This window comes from Pyxicephalus adspersus, chromosome 5 (assembly GCF_032062135.1).
Source record: "Pyxicephalus adspersus chromosome 5, UCB_Pads_2.0, whole genome shotgun sequence".
Taxonomy (NCBI): domain Eukaryota; kingdom Metazoa; phylum Chordata; class Amphibia; order Anura; family Pyxicephalidae; genus Pyxicephalus; species Pyxicephalus adspersus.
The window spans coordinates 48,132,561-48,153,689 of NC_092862.1; the positions used below are offsets into that span (position 1 = coordinate 48,132,561).

The 21,129-nt window shown below is 35.8% G+C and overlaps 1 protein-coding gene across 10 annotated transcripts in view; it reads left to right on the forward strand.

Moving 5' to 3' along the window:
• Positions 1-21,129, forward strand: part of PTPRM (protein tyrosine phosphatase receptor type M) — a 416,833-nt gene that overhangs the window by 317,067 nt on the left and 78,637 nt on the right. For 4 of the 10 annotated variants that reach the window (XM_072411414.1, XM_072411416.1, XM_072411418.1 and 1 more), the window contains 5 exons: positions 6,178-6,329; positions 9,077-9,151; positions 13,759-13,785; positions 18,567-18,644; positions 20,486-20,670. In XM_072411414.1, coding sequence (XP_072267515.1) covers positions 6,178-6,329; positions 9,077-9,151; positions 13,759-13,785; positions 18,567-18,644; positions 20,486-20,670 — 517 coding nt within the window. The remainder of the gene's footprint in view (positions 1-6,177; positions 6,330-9,076; positions 9,152-13,758; positions 13,786-18,566; positions 18,645-20,485; positions 20,671-21,129) is intronic. The other 6 variants (XM_072411421.1, XM_072411423.1, XM_072411424.1 and 3 more) reach the window with 3 other exon arrangements.

Consider the following 21,129-nt stretch of genomic DNA (forward strand, 5'->3'; position numbering starts at 1 on the left):
AAAATGGTCAAGTAGTAACTTGCTCCTCCTTGGAATTTGGTTGTCTTTAAAATTTAAGCATTAAAAAAATGGTAGCTCACCCATCCTTATTTCTAAGCAATCCTATATTTTTTGTTATTGCAGGCTATTTTTTATACGGGCCTATAGACCCTTCCCTTCCACCTTACCCATTAGGGTGTGACAGTATCTCCTTAGGGTTCATTCTGATAAAGTGTTGTGGTACACTTAATGGTTGCTTTTAAAAAAGGCAGCTAATTTATTTATATTTGGCTGCCTAATGCACCACAACAGGCCAAAATTTTAACCTGCAGCATGATACATTGGAGTGCCATTTACTAAAATAAATTGTAACACTGTTGGATGGACTTACCTTTTAAAGCCCAGATGTACAATGAATATTTAAGTCAAATAGATATGGCATCAACCTCCATTTTCATAGTTAACTTGAAATCGTGCAGCGTATATAAACTTGAGTGCATAGTCAAGTGACTATGTTGATGACATAGAAATGTAGACATGTGCATACGTAGTGTGATTAAGGCTTTCCATGTTATGTTTGTCCTATGTAAATGATGTATAACAAGAGTTACACTGCCATTGCTGAAGGAGATCCTGCCTACACTGCCTATCTCTTTCATTTAATACTTTGGCAAGGTTAATAGCATTTATAGATTTTCCTGTGTTTTGGGATGCTGTTGAGAGTAAGGACGTGCTGGTCTGATGTGTTGTAAAATGAGCCAGTTTATCTTTAGTGTAGCTTGCATTCACTGTGGAGAGCTCCTTTCCTCTGGGGTCCAGAAGTAACATAACTGAAGCAGATTGAAGTTGGCATTGACTAATGAAGTCTTCTGCAGGAGTCACGTAAGTCAGTGGGTTGCCACACAGCTTGTGCCATGAAGAGTGAGCAACATACAAAACCATCTTATATCTTATGAACCTATTTATTAACCCCCTTCTGCTGCAATGACCTTTGTTTTTGAGACAGATCATACACATCATTCATATGAAGACAATAATGAAGACATTGTAGACTGCTTCTTATCTTGGCGTTTGAGGTCCAGCTGCAGTTTACCTCACATTGGACACATTGGAAAGAAAAGCTGTAAAAATGTAAACAACATTGACACATAGCAAGGTCAATGCTTTAAAAATATCTCCCACACTAGCACCATAGCACCACCGGAGATCCATTCTTTCACCCATTCTAGGTAGTAGTTCAATGGTGTTAGGTAACTGTTTAAAACTAACATGCTGATTATTTTACCTGTGATTATGTGGAGACATAACTCTGTAATTTACAATTACACATAAACATGTATCTACTTTTCCATGTAGTCATTTGTGAATGTTCCAGGTTTTAAGGCCCAGGGATTTTACTACTGTATACTTCTAGGAGACCAACAAGCTATCAGTTCCATAAACATAGTATTGTCGGGCTGTGCCAGTAAAGTGTTGTTAAAATCTTATTTAAAATTGAATATGATGCTCCTTACTTTACCCTTACTCCAAAAGTTTTAGATGTGACCCACAATGGTCTCCATGGATGTATAACATAGCCAGGCTCTTCTGGGCATTCACTACTAGAAGTATAAAGTTCCCAATCCACACAACTAGTGCCAGCATATTAAACACAGTAGTTAATTTGTATACTACCACTTTTGTTTTGCAAGGATTTAGAATACTTAGAACAATTTTACCTATTGATGACCATGTACATTTTGGGTAATAAAAAACTCAAGAAGGCCATTTTGCATTGTAGGTAAGCGGAGGACAGCTGTTATTGACAGCTTGAATGGGGGTCCTACATATCAGGGTAGGGGGCACAGACATTCAAGGTAAAAGGTGATTGATATTACAAAAATTTGAATCAAGTACAAGTATTTGATGCACCATTCACTTGTTAATTGCAATGAAATTTAATACAATGGATATCCAATTGACCAATCAATTTACATTTGACATTATGCCCAAAAATCAGTTATAAATTTTGATTGTTTTGAATAATGTCTGATGAATTTATGATTTCTCCTTTAAATATTACGTAGTGTATGGCTAGTTTAAGAAGTGTCAACTTCTAATAGGGTGGCTGTATCTGTCAATACCAGAAAGAGTCAATTCATGATGTTACTGTTAGAGTACAAGGAAACCTTTCTGCTGTTCTATTATGAGAATAAAGTGACCTCGTGGTACAGGTATACCTTACTGAGTGCATTGTATTGTTGTTATTGATTTTTAACACACGTTTTAATAATGGGTATGTCTTAATGCCCTTGAGCCTTAAATTAATTTTTTGTATAGTACACAGAGATTTATAGTTAAAAAGACAGATGAATGGTCAGTTTTTACTGTTACTGCCCTGGAATCCAGGCATGTTTAAGGCCATATCCCTATAGTCGTCTGTGGACAAAAGAGTTCCATAATAAAGGGTCATGCTTTTTATTAAGCTCAGAAAAGAAAGATCACATTCAATTTAGGTCCTTCTGGATGCTTCTCATCTTTGTATTTAGAACTATGATGGTAAAATCTCTTGGCACTCAGTCCCTCTTTATTTGCAGTGTAATTGTGTAGCTTTGTATGCAATTTCTTGTTTACAACATCTGGCATGTTTTGCATTTGAATGGGAAGTTCTGTAGCCCTTTTTATGATAAAGTAATATGATTCTGTGATGACAAAATTCCCTATTGTATGGATGTTTGTGTAGTGGTAAAGGTTTGAAGCAGATAATGACAAATAAAAGAAAAAACAAACATTAAACCTGGCCAGGTGGGATCATTTTGGGAGCACAATGAAAATTAATCAGGACACCAATTTATTGTTCTACATTATCATTAACTGTTTCTCAATAAAAGATGAGCCAAGATCCTTTTTTGAGTGTCCGCATCACTGCCTGTGTGACATTGATACTATTAGCTGCCCAAGACTTGAGTTTTTTAATGACTGGAGAATAACATAAATATGAACAACATCAGCAAGAGGGGGACTACTGAGGACCAACCAGCGTGTGTGGATAAATGTTGCTGGATCAGTGTTCCTCATCCAGGCAGTGGTGCTGTCATGGAACCTTACCAGTGTATATACTTGAGAATAGTCACAAAGTCAATATAAATGCAAATATATATAAACCTAATAATTTTCTATTTCAAAAGTCAGTCTTACTCAATTTTTTAGGTTTCAAAATAATATCCGAATATTTGCCATGAAGGTTCCCGTTCAGGTTCTTGCTGTTATAGGGTGACAACGCTCTGCCACTGTCTACCATCTGCTATGTGCCTCATCATGTGAACTTCCAGTGTTTTCCTATACATTATCATCATCAGAAAACCCATCCTGGAAAAAAAAAAACTTGGGCTTTACAAAAGTATTTTTAGTACCTTAAAATTACATTTTATAATCGGGACATTGCATATGGATTATCATCATTTCTAAGCACAATGTATTAAATTAAATTAGGTTTTGGGGTATTTTTTCCTGTGTTTAGGGAAATTTCAGACTATTATACAGTTCCACAGCAAAGTTATCATTAGTATTGTCTAAAGGGGTTTGAGAGAATACTTCAACTCTTTGCTCCCTGGTGCTGCATCTTTTCTTACTACATTGTTCTTTATATGACTGTTTCAAGCAGCAGGATTCAGCGCCATATGGAAGCTTAGCAAAGCTAAATAGATTGAGCTAGATGAATGGGAAGATATCACTACGGACACACTCAATTAGTTTATAACTGTCTATTAACTTCTGCTGGTGTCTTTGAATAAACAGCAGACTTACCCGGGCCCCCTCCCAGCCACAGGGACCTGCTATTCATTACACAGCATTGCATTGCAGGAAGTTACAGAAGTCATTTCAACAAATGCTGCTGCTTAATTGTACAGGAGTAAAGTATTCTTTTTGTGCTAATTAAAAAATGGCCCTCAACTACAAACTTTAGCATTACTTAATATGAGATATTACAGCGAAAACAAGCACCTAGAATTGTTACAGTTGAAACAGTGTTATTGTTATAAACGCACAGTTACTTTTAGTTTTACATAAAATCCCCCTTTGATCCCGCTTTTGCATTCTGCCACACTGCTCTGAACAGTCTGGTTTGTAATGGTATGTAATAAGGTGAACACCTGTTCTTTATTTGATGCAATGGCCATAGAGCTGTATTAACATATATGAGTGCATTTTGTTGCTAACCTTTTCTGTTAAGTAATCCACTGAAACCAGAAGAAACATTTACCACATGTTATTTACCTAATAATCTTTTTGTTTTATCATTATTTTACATTTGCTGTAATATTTTTTGAGTACATGTATTGTTCCCCTAAAGCACTATACAGTTTTCTCTACTTTAATATCTAACACTTTGCTGATCCAATAGGGCTTTATATAAAAAATAAACTAAAAAAAAAAAACAGGGAATCTGACAATCCCTTAAAAATTCACCAGGTCTTTGTGTTTCAATAGCAGTAATTGATTCCCACCAGTGAATGATTTAGGGAATGTCAGATTCCCTAATTTTAAAATAGTGCCCATAGTGTTTGATGCTTTTAATAAAACCTTCTGTTCATCATGTTATTAGTAATAGAGTTTATTCCTTCATATTAAGATTTGTAGTTGTAGAACTTTTCTTGTGATGCTTTCTGTCCTCACAATACATTGCACTGTGCTGGCATTGCTGAGTTGCAGCTACGCCCTTATTATTATTATTATTATTATTATTATTATTATTATAATAGTTACGCAGTGCTGTACCCTTTAGTACAACCTTCATCACACAGACATATAAAAGAGAAGGAGGGGTATCAGGTCTGTGTAACTTACACTGGGTATTCTTTTATGTCTATTATCCTTCACCATCATATTTAGGCACTGCACAACTGCTGTAATTTGAAAGTGTAAGTAGACTGACTGTATGTCTATTTCTGTGACTCCAGTTGGACTGTAATGGGTATTTTTGTTAAAGGTGTTTTTTAAGGTATAAATGTATAAAGCCCCTTCACAAATTGTGTTGGCCATCTCTGACCATGCTGTTTGCACCCCACTAATCGTCCTGTTTGTATTGAACTGGTAAATATCTCCAAGGCTGGTAATATGCACAGACCTGTTTCAAGTTTTCTGGAGTAAAACAACCCAACCTAGGAATCCTAGTAAAAACCAGTAAGATTTTTGGGGCTGGGCTACAACATGCCAGAAAAAGAGTCTTGAGTAAGGGAATATGGTTTTAACACCCTAATATTGGCTGATATAACCAGCAACTACTGGTAGAAGCTAGTAGAAATACTAGTAGATTGAAGTGGGCCGACTGGTTTATCAGAACAATATTACTGTAGATATGTAATCTTAAAGAGATTTACATACACCTACCCTAAGTATATTATACAGTGCATATTGATAGCTGTATCAGACTAATGTCTTGTTAAGCCACTACCCATGGCTATTATTAAAAAGGAGTCATACCACTTCTTTAAAAAGAAAACACTGCACATTTATATAGCACAGTCTTCTCTTTGGAATACTCATCAGGAGATTTACAGTAAAACAAAGCAGCAAAGTACAGAGTAATTGTGAACAAATAGGGCTTTTGTTATAAATACATATCTCCCTCCCTCTCCCTCGTTCTCCCTCTCCTAAAGATAACAGTGACAAAACAAAAAGTGAGAATAAATAAACCATTAGAAAAGAAAAACAGCAAAAAAGTATAACACTAAAAACCATGATTCTAACACTTCTCCATTGCATCCAAATTTAGAATAACATTTTTGGGAGGGACTCCCATACAAAAAGGTACACGAACACTGTAAGTAAAAATGGCATCTGATTCAAGACACTGAACCCCATTTATGATAAGCAAGAAACCCTTTCATGAGTTGAAAATATCAGCCACATTAGAGAACACAAGCGGCATTCTCTTCATAAATATTTGTAAGGTTAGTTATAAGGAAAGAATAAAATATGTAAGCCTCAGTTGAGCATCGAAAACCATGGTTCAAGGACAGGTGCTTATTTTTTCTCTCTTATACATGTAGGTTGTACTTTTTTTTTCTTCTGATAAGTAAATTTGTTAACACTTCGTGAAAAACATTAACTGCCAAGGTAGTCTGCCAATACAGGATGTACTATAATCATGTAGCGGTGTGTGTAATGTCATGTAGCAATAGTGATTTATTGTCTTGTGCGCCTATTGTTTTCCAGGAAACTGGCAAAGAAGCGGAAAGAGACCCTGAGCAGCACTCGCCAGGAGATGACAGTGATGGTGAATTCAATGGATAAAAGCTACACGGAGCAAGGCACCAACTGTGATGAAGCTTTCTCTTTTATGGACACGCACAATCTAAATGGCAGATGTAAGTTCAAAATGATTTTGCCTCGGCACTGGGTTTTATTTTTACTAATGCATGGAGGAGAAAGCAACTGAAGTGAATAAGAGTGACTTTTAAGACTTTTCCATCTCATTAACCAATCAATTTAATGGACAAAGTAGTCACTTATGGAAAATCAGTGCATCCCGTGCTGTGCCTTAAATCACATTGCGTATTGTAATAAGCAGCCACTGATGCATCCAGGGCTTTCTCTTAATAATCATAACAAGTTTGCCTGTCTTCCCTGTCAAAGCCCACAGTATAGCTAGGAGCATGATGTACTTTCTCTATTATACACTGTGAATAATTTCCATTTCCCTTATTTAAGAATAGCTTGGAGTTGTGTTTTTTTTAAACGTTAAGGAAATTTGGCATGTTAGTTATTGTCTGCAGGCTCCTAAGCCCATTGTGTGAGCTGTGCGTTTTAAGGTTATTCCTTTACTGAGAATAATGCCATAAAATGGATTTCAAGAAATGCTGAAGATACCTTAAGGTGTAACTCCAGATAAATATTTTAAACAATCATAGATGCTTTTGTTTAATAAATATTTCATGTATTTTAAAGTGAAATAGTATGTGTACTTTATTCTGACCTAAATTTGGCCTCTAAAGACCAATCAGGTTTTCCTAAAGTGCATATGTGACAAGTCTGACAGTAAATATACTGATGATAATCAATTGATGATCTCATTAATGTTCCCCTGCTCCACCATTGTCCATCCAGCAGTTTCAGCACACAAAGATCTGTGTACCTACTGAAGTAACACATGCTGCATTAGGCTGGAGACAGGTTAGATTGAAAACAAGTCTCTAATGTTTTATATACACAGATAAACCTATGGGCCAGAGAAGAGACATTTTCCAAATATGCCATGAAATATCTGTTTGATTAAGTTTGCCCAATGGAGTAGTTATAGCCAAACAGTCAGCTTTTCCCTTGTTGGGTCTCTTTTGATGACAACTTTTTGTCTTTTTAACTTTTTTAGTATACAAAGAAATTCATATGCAATATTATAAATCAAATTACCTACTATTAGCATTTTATCAATCTTGTTTTATATTTATAGTTATAGTTGATTATGTATGGACATAGGTGTACCCATGTTTTCTTATGACTTATGCATATTGTCCTGACTGCTTAGTAATATAGCAGGTGCCCTCCAGGCACAATTATAAAATAATTGCATTACGGAGCCCATTCTTTTTTAGGGGTTTGTTACCATACTTTAGTAGGTCCTGCTCTCTAGATTTCATGTTCTAGTGGTCATGTTGTGTGTTGTGGTATGCTACATTGTACATGTGCTGCAGCACACTAAGGAGGTTGATATACTAAATGAATATAGGCTGTTCATTTAGCAAAGTGAATTATCCCTTTATACTTCAAAAATGAGATGAAACTCCACTGACTCTAACCATCCAACAATGTACAATCCAACCAAAAAGTCCTGTTTTTTTCCATGCATGTGATTGGATACTTTTTACAAATTCAACTGTCACCACATTCAATAAGCTAATTGAATTATCCTTTGCAAGCTGATAATTCACATTGATAAGTGAACAGCTCTTCTACTGTGTGTTACTGTAAAGCAGGCCTAAGCAGGAATGGGCGATAGGCCTCATGACAGGGGAAGGGGAGAAGGCTGAAGGGCTGGGGGGGGTGAAAAGTTCATGTAAGTAAAAAAAAAAAAGAAAAAAGCAGAGAGGAGGTGGGGGGGAGTTGCAGGGGTGAAAAGTTCAAGTGTATATGGGTGGGGAGTATTAAAATATAAGAAAGTGCGGGAGATTGTGAGGTGCAGATTGGTTGATAGGAGTGGGAGGGGGGTGACAACTATGAGATAAAAAGGGGGGTCCCAGGGTAAGGGGCTGCATTTTGAAATATCCCACCAGGAATTGAGCAATCCCACCCTCCCTCCCTGTTTTATTAGAAGTAAGGGTGTGGTTATTGTCATAGCAGTCGTTAGGGCATAATTTGGTTTTGGGTCCATGAAAGGAAAAGGCGGGGTAATGGAAGATATAATGGAAATGGGGGCACAAGGGTACGGTTTGGATAGTAAGGTTGGCCTTGCATGACACCAGGTTGTTGTGGAGGCTAAGTGGTGGAAGGAGATCTGCAAAATGTCCCCGTGACGGTGTATGGGCGTCTGGGGGCCTGGCGGTGGATCGGAGTCAACAAGTTGCCGGAAGAGGATGGTGTTTTCATGGACCTTTTGTTTAAGAGAATTTAATGATAACATGTTGTGTTAATAAATATATTTGTTGTTAATAAAAGGGGGCTGCTGTGGCCAAAAAATTTTTCCAACAAAAATGGTGTAAGTGTTTTCTCTGGGAAAAGGGGTATTAGAGGGTTAATTGGTCAAGCAGCGGAAGGCTTCATACACTGTACCCATGTCATGTGTGTTATACCTTTTGATATAATCAGCTTTATATTGTGTCTTAATGTTCTGATTCAAGTGACTGAAAACAGTGCAAACTATAGGTGACCATAGCTTTTATTTCAGAACTTGTTCAGCTAGGTTTCTAATTGCAGTGTCTGACCAACAGCAACTAAAGAGTACTTGCCCAAATACATTGTGGTTATCTGTTGTTACATTTGTCCATTATTGTAATAGGGTGTGGCTATATATTGATATCAATAGATTCCAGTTTTCTACATTAATCCCTAGAAGAGTGAGTTATATTTTGGTTCAATATGCAAAATGCAAGTTACTTACATAACTGTTCATTTTTTCCAGCTGTGTCATCACCATCTTCATTCACAATGAAAACCAATACCCTAAGTACAACCGTGCCTAACTCATACTACCCAGGTAAGCATAATAAGGAAATGATGTTCCAATGTCTACTATCATTATCTTATTTTTCAGTACACGTGTACATCAGGCTAAAGAGAATCTCTGTTCATGGAAAGGATTCGCTCAGAGTGGTGTGTAGGGTATGTCGTGGCTGATGGGGCAGGTTTGGCATATCTGTTTAATGTCATTTTTTTCATATTACTAAATTGAAACCGAAACTTTTTTTAGTTGTGGAAAGAGTGGTTGACCCACTGGGTCCCTTAGTAGGGCAGTTTAATGCAACTTGTAAAGTGCTTTTTTGTAAGGTCATCAAACACTGCATGGAGCTCAACGTCTGATGTTTCCATAAATGTATTTTGCTGCTGTGCATTTTTGTAATGCAATGCAGTGCAAAATTTTGGATGCCATTGGCCTTACCATGAAAAGAAAAAAAAATAGGAATACAATTGGTATTAGTGGTAAATGTTCCAAGCTAATGTAGATGACAAATGTTCACAGGACATAGAAAGCTATGCACACTAACCCCAGTTACCACTATGCCATACTCTAGTGTTGATCTCTAGGTTAGTTGGCACTCACCTGTCTTCTGTGATGTGTATTCCTTGTCCATGTTTAAATGCCAGGTGAGGGGATAGGAGCTGTCGCAACTCAGGAAGGCTGTTGAGGTAGAGTTAAAAAGGAGCAGATGCAGAGATCTCTCCGCCTTTCAGATTGTAGAGACAGGAAATGGATGATAAAGATTAACCTAATGACAATGGTTGGCTTCTCCACTGGTTCAGAGCTTTAAGCACAGGTGTTGTGCATTAAATATCAGCCAAGGGGATATTTTTACTGTTCTATCCCCAGTAACTGCAGCTGGGCCCAGTACTGCAGTCCTATTTTAGAGAGACCATTAGGAAACCCGGGAAATGTAGCTGCTTCCTGCCCTTATCACCAGCTGCATTGAGCTAAATAACTCGTTTTAAAGGTAGCTGTAAAGTTGCCTAACGTTTGACTAACTGACTTTCCTCACAGCAGGACATAGTTTCATAGCAGAGCGGGCAATGCTTTCAAGTTTCTTTGTCAATGTTGTATTTGCTACCTGGACTTCTTCGGGTCCATTACTTTTCCCATGTCAGGAATATTAGGGGCAGGAGTGTATGGCATTTGCTAGTCACCAAAACATAAGGCATTGCCAGGCAGTTGCATGACTTTCAAAGCCAGTTATTGTAATTAGCGGAATGACTTAGGAAGCTAATGGATCTCCACCATATGCAAAGGCAGCTAAGAGTGTGTTCCCACAAGACAAATGGGGGCTTGTACAGTTTCAGCTTCTTCCCACATTTGGGCATGTAAAGCTTCAGAACATGACAAGATCACTTTGGTGGGGAGGGACTTCACATAATATCTACTGTATACCAATGGGGCATAAAAGGAAATCTGTCATGAGATAAATGTGTAGGATACCATCACTAACTTGTCCTTTTGAAAATGCTGGTGACCAGGACTTTATTGTAACATTGTTTAATGAAATAATTGAGAATTTAATATAGAACAAATATGCTTGTAAGAACTTCCTGATCTGTGTACTTGTTTATGAAGTTTAAGTTATGAATGGATTGCATCCAATGCGTCACTATACTATTCAGGTAACTAGCTTTTTCAGAAGCTCAACAGCCCTGTACTTCATACATGAGAGGTTTACTTTATATATTGTGTGGAAAAATGAAGTCTGAGCTTCACCGTTATCCACAGTTTTATTATTCTGATATAGTAATTTTTTTTACTAAAGCAACTGTTCAGTAAAAGGTTATTGCAATTGCTTTAATCAAAACTTCCCAGAGAGGTTCTTCATGCAGCAGCATTTTCCAGCATAGAGGAAGATGGTGCTACAAACTTTAGACATTTTTCTTTCTTTAAACTCTGAACAATTGGTTCCTTTATACTAGATTGAAGAAAAAACCTATACCTAGACAGGAGAGGGCCACAATGCAGAAAATGTTAAACCACTGGGAATTAGGGACATTCTTAAAAAAATACTAAAGCACATTTCATTTAAATATGTCATGTAAATATGTATCTTACAGATACTTATGTCACTTATGTGTTTGAAAAACAGTGCAACAATGCTCCTGCAAGCAAACACCTTAAAAGAAAAAAATAGGAGAATGACACACCCGTTTTTTGAATGTTAACCTTTTTCAGTGGGTATGAGTCTAGTCTGAATTTAGCCATAATCAGCTTCAGAATAATAGAATCATATTTATAAAACAGAGTATCTGACATTCCCTGAAACACCCACTGGTGGGAAATGATCCCTAATATGTAAATATATATTCATATGTATAGGATATCATAAATATATGAAACTAATTAAATATATTTAGTTTCCAGATATTATTGTTTATTACACTTATTTTCAATATTTCTTTTCTAAAGACCACTAAGTAAACATACACAAAATAAATACAAATTGTGATATACAGAATATTCATTGTTTTGTCTTTTTTGTTAGTTTATCTTTTCAATAATAAATAACAAAACAAAAGGCAATTAAGTCATTTAAAGAGAATTAAATAATGTAATGAGAGAATAGGTAATGAGTGAGTGGGTGAGGGCAGAGATGGGAGAAAAAAGTAATAGTGATAGTTTTTTTTTTCATTTATATTTTATATAAATATAAAAAAATTAAGATAAGTTTTTAAATATCCAGTTCTTATTATATTTGAAATCATTCACATTTATCACTCCATTCATGAAACAAAGAATCAGTCATTCCCTCATGGGAATCTTCCAGGTTCATGTATTTCAATGGCAATAATTGATTCCCACCAGGGAACTTTTAATGGAATGTCAGATTCCCTGTTTTATGCATAGACAGATTAAAGTTAATTCCTAAATCATTAATGTAGTAGTAGTAGTTGTGGCTGGTGATATATGAATACATCTCAAATAGGCTTAGCAAAGCTTGTCCAAGTATGCGTGTGTGAGCTGCTGTGCCTTACGTACCAGGATTACTTTCAGTCCTGGCTCAAGCTTTTTTGCTGAGAAGTATCAGGAAAAAAGAAGAGAAGGAAAGGCTTTTATGTAGCAACAAACGCCTTTTAGTGAAAAAACAAACTCTTTTTCAGTTGGATATCCAGTGCTATACAAAATTCACCTATGCTTGCAAAATACAGATACAAATATGTTGCAGTAATAATGTTCAAAGTATTTTGTCTCACTATGCCAATGCTACTGCCCCTTGGCTTCCTCAGGGGATTGTGTGGAGACTGACATTGTTCATAGGTGTATGTATGAGAGTGAAGGTGAGGGGTGAGGAATAAAGTTAATAGTTATACGTGTTGGCGAACAATTTAGTAATTCCACATTTGTGAATGACAGGAAGTGCATTCAAATGACCCGCTTTTCTGAGGTTAATGCATAAAAATACACGTGTAAGGAAAATATTTGCCTCCAGAGTTTCGAATGTTGGTTTTAAAAGGAAATGCAGACGCTACTTACGTAGTTTTTTATTGTTGGTTTGTATTTACAATAGTTGAAGTTTAGTTGGTTCTTATGTAAAGCAAATGGAGTAGCATTTGGGTGTCCTTAGTCCGCCAAAGAGGGACGAATGCATTGGACATGTGCACCCTAGTCCTTCATATAAACCTTAAAGTTTGAGTTTAAATGTTATTATTGAAATATTATTTTTATAATAAAAGAGACCTGCATTAATGTGTTAAATGCTGCAAATATTTAAAATTAGGAAAGTTTTAGTATACACCCAGTTATAATGACTTTAGTGCTTTTTTGCATTATCATATTTGAAAGCTTGTTCTAGCCCTGTTTGTCTCTGTTCTTCAAATGTCCCTCTGTTAGTTCAGTAGCAATGAATTGTAGTAATATTACAGTAATATTACAGGGGGGAGTGTGGGAGCTAGGGATGGGCAAACTGAGGTGGGGATACCTGGGAATCGTAGTCTAAAAGAGATCCATGGAATTAAAGATGTAGTCTGTGGACAAGTGAGGGGGAGGAGGAGTACATCAGCTATATTGATCATTGGGAGGTTGGACTGAAATTTAATTAGGTTTAATAATTGCAAATAATCTCACAGTAGGAGCTGTCAGATGTCCTATCACTTGCCCTATTGTTTTACTTAAATATCTATACTACTATGTGTCAAAATCTCACAAAATATTTTTAGGAGAATAATTTATTTTTTGCCCTAGTTTTTCAGTCCTAAATCATTATATCTATGGTGTTTAGATATATAAAGCATATGTTGTTATTTGTAATTATTACAAATATTGTTGGGGGGGGGGGGGGGGGGCAGATGATTCCTAAAGGCAATCCTGTCTTCACAGATAAAGTCAGCAATACTTTTTTCAATCCGTGGATGTTAAGACCTATGTTTGCACTATGGCTTTGACTAGGGTAGTGGTGTAGTATTGTATATGTCCCTATCTCTCTATTCAAAGCCATTTAAAGAACAGATCAGTTATGTTTCTTTGGCCTTCTATGCATTGGTATTAAAAGCCACCCTCTGTGTAAAAATGTATCCATAGTCTATAAAGTTTGCATCAATTATTGTCTATTTTCTCCTTCTCTCTTTTATCCTTTTCTTTTTTTTCTGCTTTGACCTGCTTGGGGTGTTTGGCAGATCCATTTGTGCCAACTGCAATTCTAGGTGAGATCATTTCCCTTCATAAAAGTTATCTGTACAAATGACTAGGATAGACAGTGATAGCAGAAGAGACTTTACCCATGCGTCCTGTGTTTGGCTCTTCACACAGCAGTGACTCTAGTGATTCTTAAACATGCAAATGCTGAACATGTTATGAAGAAAATATTCAATGTTCATTAAATGGTGCTACTAAAGATTGTTTTGTATATGTGGGGGTCATTCAAATCTATCACAGCTTTGCCCACTTGGCTTGTACACAATCTTATACTACAGTATTTTCGTGGGACAGTTTTTTTCACTGTGACTGCATGTTGGAGCTGAATACTTCTAAAGTAAAACATGTGACAGTGGCAGCCAAGAAGTGACTCTGCTAGCTTCTAGTGGACTATGACTCCCATCAATTACTTGCTGGATAGAGTTTCCAGGGTTGATGGGAACCATAGCCCATGTAGAAGCCGAAGAACCAAATGTTGGCTACCACTGATGTGCAATGTTTGTCTGGAAATCTTATGCCTCTGTCTTTCTATTCCCTTAACTTTGATAGTACAGTCTAATTTTACAACTATTTATTTTCCACACCTGTAAATCTGAATCTTTCAGACATTTTTGTAGAATCAGTGCTTTTTTTCTTCATTGAACACTTGTGCTGTCAACTTTAATTAGTTTTATATATCAAATAGAAATTTATAATAAACTTAAACAGAAGATGCTGAACTAGTTTTACTTGTAAACAAGCCCTGCAAATTTTATTAAAAATCATATGTCAGATCCTAACTGTCATGCATCTACAAATCAATATGAGGCTTTCTTGCTTAAACATTTACAAAATCTTCAAGGAACAAAGCCATTGAACTCTTCACGGTTATTATTGTTTTAATGGTCAAGGACCCGATGTCAGGTGTATATTCAACATAACCTATTCAGTGTGCTGCAATTCATTCACCAGATTGATTTACTGTCTATCTTCTACTCTAATTAGACATTTGGAAATTGTATATAATGGGAAAATACCATGTAATCAAGATGTCATATGAAATAGAACAATCCAGGGGGGTCATTACATTGTGTTTTCTGCTATGAAGGTACTTCTTGATGCTGTATTGAGTTTTATTAACAAATTCTAGAGATGTTATAATGAAATGTGTGAAAAAGTTCATAGATTGCATGCCTTATTATCATTCATAATTGATCCTTTAGAGTAGTAAGGTTAAGAACATGTTACCTAGTAAGATATCTGTTTGACAGACTATTAACCTCTCAGTTAATTATTAGCGGTTCAAACTGTAATTGGTGGGCTTCTTTTGCATTGCAGTGGCAAAAGTATAATGCCTGACATCCTATCATACCTATCATAAGAGACTCCTGGCTGCATATTAGGGTGGAGAAACTTTTTTTTTTAATATTCAGCCTATTTTCCAAGATCTAGTAATTTTCCAGAGAAATTAGGAAGGAAGTAGCTTTGGTTCTGATCCAAAGTTTGTTTCACATAAGTTAGGTTTTGTTAGGTTGTTGGTCAGTTTAGGATATTTTAGGACAGATTGTTTAATCACTCAAAGATTAATCACCAAAGTTTTCTTTAAATATAATGACTCCACTGATAGATAATATGTATGGTGGGAGACAAACCTAATTGTGTGCCTAACTGCAAGACACTGTTAGCAGCCTTTCTTGACCCCTTGAAAAAACTTTCAGGTGTTCAGGGAACCCCCCACTATAATTAGTATATTTGAAGCCCACAATATATTATTGTTATGGCCAGTGGGAAGAATACGTCTTACATTACAAAGGACCACTAGTTTCACTAAAACTGACTCTAGAGGCACACATTTCTCATTTCTTAAATCCTGGAAGGAACCCTGGTTGAGAAATACTGCTGTAGTAAGATACTTATATATAAATCTATAGGAAACGTCAGGGGCTCAGAAGTTATTCGGATGTGAACAAAATAGTAGGACTTTAGCTGCTCCTTTGTATATCTGCTTTGAATATTACACTAATACCATGTGACATTGCTCACTAACAAGACATTGCTACTTTTATTGTAAACTTCTGAATTTTTGGGCTAAATGTAAAAATCTTTGTGACAAGCTATATAAAAAGGCAGGAGAGACTTTATGGTGGACCAAAATATTACAGCAGCTTTATTTACAGAGCCTACAGAAGTGGAATTTTAACAAGTAGGATTAAACAAAATATTACTTTCCTTTTACTTGGCATATACCTGCATAACCTTCTTCTGCTTCAACGCTTCAGACCATGACATATCAATTACTCAATCTATGGCAACCTGGGTTATCATTCACAATATCTACAAATGCTATGAATTTCCCTCATGTCCATCCAGTGAAGGCCTTTTTATCACACAAATAAATGTCCCCTGAAGGAAGAGAAAGCACAGTTTGGATGAATAAATCTGTGAGATTTAATTGCAGGATTATAGTAAGCCTATTAAGTAAAATCTTAGATTTTATTTTTCATTCCCTTATCTCTGTCCAGCACTTCTGACACTGTCAAGTAAGCCTGTCATACAGTTTTCATTCACAAAACGAATAGGATAATCAATTTTGTATTTATAGTGCACAGCATTGTCTTGTATACAATGAGATGCCAGAATGTGCTGGCCATCAATAAAGGAATGAACTCTGTGAAAAACAAGATAAACCATTTCCCTTTTTGAAATATTTTGTTTTAAACTTTATCTGTACATTTTCTCTGTATGGTATGAAAGTTTTACTTAGTAGAAAAGGGGGGGGGGGGGGGCTTAACAGTGGCCCCTGACATCCCCAGGGAACAAATATAGTGTTCAGTATATGTAGTGCTACAGAAGACTTTCTGGGATTGCTAATATATTTCTGGGGGTGGTCAGAGACAGATAAAATGCTACAGCTGTGGTTGAAGATTGGACATATTCTACAAAAGACTGCTACAAACCAAGAGCATGCTAAATATTACTGGTATTACAATATTTTTTTAACAAGGCTCCCACTGCTGTGGCCTAAGGGCAGCACATCAGAGATTGAAAGGCTGCAGGTTGTGTACCAGGGAAATAAAATATTAATCATAGTTATACTTATTAGTAAAGGAAAAAAGGAATAATATTGTTTCAACTGTAATAATTTCCTTTATGTAGCTACTATTTCCGGCAATCCTCACTAGATGCTAACCTGTAGGTAATGCCCTCTATGCTAAAGATACCAAAGTAATACCTATTAATGTGTTTGGTTTTGACTTTATTCTGTTTTATCCCCTGAAAATAAAAACTGGATTGTTTTTTTAACATATATCCAGTTAGCTACAGATTTTTACTACTGCTGCTGTCGTTGATGTTTTTTACATGAAGCATATCCTCCTGCGGATCATGCATAAGGGCCTATTGCAGGTAGCAAACCTAGCAGTCAAATGAAGGCCAGAAATAAAGTATCCCGAGTTCTGGGTAAGTTCAGATGTTCGAATGTTCAGGGTAAAAACACATTTTGCTTTAACTTGTTTTGTTTTCCCAGAATAGGAGAGGTTAGAAACCATTTTTTGCATGTGGCTGCTAGGGACTGAGGCCATGACTGTGGCAGATTATGGCGCAGTTATTAGCAAGTTGCTTTTGGCTGTGCGTTTTTATTTCAAGATTTACACCACAGCCACATGCAAATCTGGTTACTTTGGGTGCACTATGCCTTTCCTGAGCACACATCAGCAGTTTGCCATTTGTCTTCTGCTGGCCCTTATTACTGAAAGATTGGTATAAACCAAACATAATTCATGCACATCAGTCCTTGCTGATGTGAGCATATCGATATATAACCCTGCTGTTAGTTAGCATATCCATTTAAATTTAAAAGCAGAACAGACAATGCTATTTCTATGGGGTAAAGTAGCACAGGGGGCCTATTAATGGAAGTCATAGGTGATAATTGTGAGGGACATTATGAATGACTTGGGAGAACCCAGTAATGATGCTGGTATATTATCTAGAACAATCCAGAACTTTGCCCCAGAGACTTTGTATATTTATCTATAACTCTAGTAAATACACAAAAGCCCTACCTGCCAAATTCTAATAAAATATATGAATATTGAAAAATTAATATTTTTATATTTTCAAAAATAAAGTATACTTATATACTTACATGTGTAGTTTTTCTAAAATATGTAAATAATATATTAATTATGTTATATATGTTCATATATTATAAACTACTTGCAATATAATGCATAAATTAGATTTAAAAATTATAAAATAATTTTAAAAGCCATTGTAACTATATAAGTAAATTTACTGAACTTTTCTTCATAGCAGAAAACATTTACTAGGTATGCAAAAATTAGGATCCACCATAAAGTACAGTCTAAAACACTAAAAACATCACAGTAATGAATATTTCGAAAAATATAAGAAAATACATTTGTAAATAAATACGAGCTTGGCTTTTTTAAGTGGATGTTTTCAATGAAGGAAAAGAGCTCTAAAGATGTTATTTTTTAAAGATTTTACTTCCCGCAATATTTAGTATGTAAATACTTTTGTGAAAGCTTATATGTTTGTGATGCTTTTAAGATATTTATTAAAAATGTTGCATGGTATGTAGTTCTGATGGCTAATTATTTTTATTCCATTATAAAACTGTATACATATATTTTTAATATGACTTCAATGTAAACATTTTGTACAAAAGATTTTGTGGGCGGGTGGGTGATGTTATCTTTTCCTATTACTGATTTTTCTTTGTTTTTGTTTCAAATGTTCTGTTTTTTCGATGCATTCTGGTCATGGCATTTTTAATTTTCTGTAGAAAATCTGGAATACCAGGACCAGAATGGGAGTTTGAAAACCAGGACTGGACCAGAATCTCATGAGGATATGGAGTTAGGTTGGATATACTGTGATACAAAAATTTGATGGATTTTTTGACAATTAAAAATAAACAAATTAAATGGCATTATGTTTTTTGTCCTTTGTGTCGTATCTTATTTTTAGGCATGATGTAGTAGATTGTAAATATTTTGTTACCTTTAATATCCCTTCATAGATTTATGTCTTCATTATGCACATGTGCATGAAATACATATACTTTAGGATACATCATACCCAATGGAAAGCCATTTAAAGTAAATCCTGTGACTTTATATAGTATATACAATGAAATGATAATCCATATAAATAAGCAATATACATGAACATGTGACTTTTAGCATATTGATTTGTCAGATGTATGGAAAGATGTTTTTATTTAAATTGCTTCCACCACTAAATAGCATACGATTCTAGATAAAAAAATCTTTAGTGCTAGAAACATGGAAGTTGCCATTGCTGACCTACTTGTGAAAAAGATAATTGCCTGGCTAATATGGGACACTGACCTGCAACAAACATACAGATTAGGAAAATCATCACAAATTTACAGCTCCTAATCTGGATTCTTGTTCAGATTTAGTCACATGGAAAATACTAAAGCCATCCAATTGACATAACAGCCATTAATCTAGATTTTTCACAGGGTGGAGTCAATTTTGGCAGCTTTCTCAGTACTAGTTTGCTTTCAAGGGGTTTTCAAGTTTAAATATAAAAGAGTAGACCCATGATTCCAAGAGCTCAGTGTGATAACACTGAGATGTCTCTTTATGCCACATTATATATGTAAGCAACCTTCCATTGACATATAATGCTGCTCTTAGAGTGCCAATAGGCCCCAGTGAATCATCATGTAGCACATATATGAAAGTGCAGCTAGTGTTTCCAATTCTAGGTTTGCAGGATTTGGGCATCTCTGTATTGCCACTCAGTCTTTATCACATGGGTCCACATTGAGCTCAAAGTAGAAAATCCCATTAAATGTATTACCTCACCCTTTTACTATTTAATAAAGTTAGGTATACAATCACAGATTCACGAAATGTTCTAGCCGCTTAGTTGCCTATTTTCTGTGGCTTTATAGTTTGACCTCATGCCCCGTCACCTCACCTCTATTTGACCACTGTCAGGAGCCATGCTGTTGATAATGAATACATTTTAATTGCTTATGCCCTGTCTTATTTTTTTCCTACTCTTTTCCCTCCTGATATATCTTCTTAAAAGTGCCAATTAATGGTAAGTTTCTCTTTGTACACTCTGGAGAAACAAGTATGGGGGAGGTGGGTGTCCTTTTCCCATGCTGGATGAGGATACATTGCAAAACTCTGTATACTTTTCCAGCACTTGGAAGCATAAATGGCAGGGGAAACCATGTAGGTCTTTTTTTCACACTCACTGGTTTGTCTGTTTGCATTTCAGTTTTGCCCCATTTCATGTGTTGTATAACAATGTTACAAGTTGCATGCGTGGGGTAGAACTGTAAACCTAGATGTATGTACCCTAAACCAATGTCCAACCATATTGTCTTCCATTTTACCATACGTTTTAAAGCGTTTTAGTTAGTATTTTACTTTGTAGCTCTGTTGCGTATATTGTTACAAACTGAACAGTGAATTTGTTTCAATCTGTTTCATTTGTATTTGATGCATTGTTACCAACAATATAAAATGTTTTTTAAAATGTGCATCTTTATTATCACAGTGTTTTTTGCTTTATATATTTTCACAATTGCATTACCACTGTTTTCTTTCATTTATTTGTTTGTGTTTTTGTTTTATTTTTTTCATCATTCATTTGTATTTCATTTATATCTCCTGTAAATTTAAAATCACTAACCCTGTGTTGTTTTGTTTCTGATAGATGAAAACCACACGAACAGCGAGACAAGCAGCTTAGCCCAGTCTCATACATACAAGAAACGGGAGGCACCTGATGTTCCCTACCAAACAGGCCAGCTTCACCCAGCCATCCGGGTAGCTGACTTGCTGCAGCACATCACACAGATGAAATGTGCTGAAGGCTACGGATTCAAAGAAGAATATGAAGTGAGTATGAAACTTAGACGGGTACGATGGCAGGAGGTGCTGCAAAAAAAGGTATAATGCAGCAGAAACTTCAAATGCCTTTTTCATCTCATAATTTCCAAAAAGAACTTTCAATATTTTATTTTGAACATTTATTATTAATATTTTTGATTCAACGAGATAGCTACATAACAGGTTTGAAGACTTGACACCGTTGCCTTTCATCTCCTCTCTAGCTGACAGGATGTGAACTTTGAGGATGCATAAAGTCTGATTTCTTATATTGTTAAATGTTTTTCTGACAGGCATCCAGTTTGGGTTGTATTGATTACACTCTGTGCCTGAGCCCTTCTGTCTTGTTACTTTTATATAGAGAAGGACATTGCTTTAGGGACATGGATACAAATCCACCTCAACTGATTTAAAGGGACCTTAAAACATCAACATGGGTTATGTTTTTGGGGAAGAATTGCCCATTTA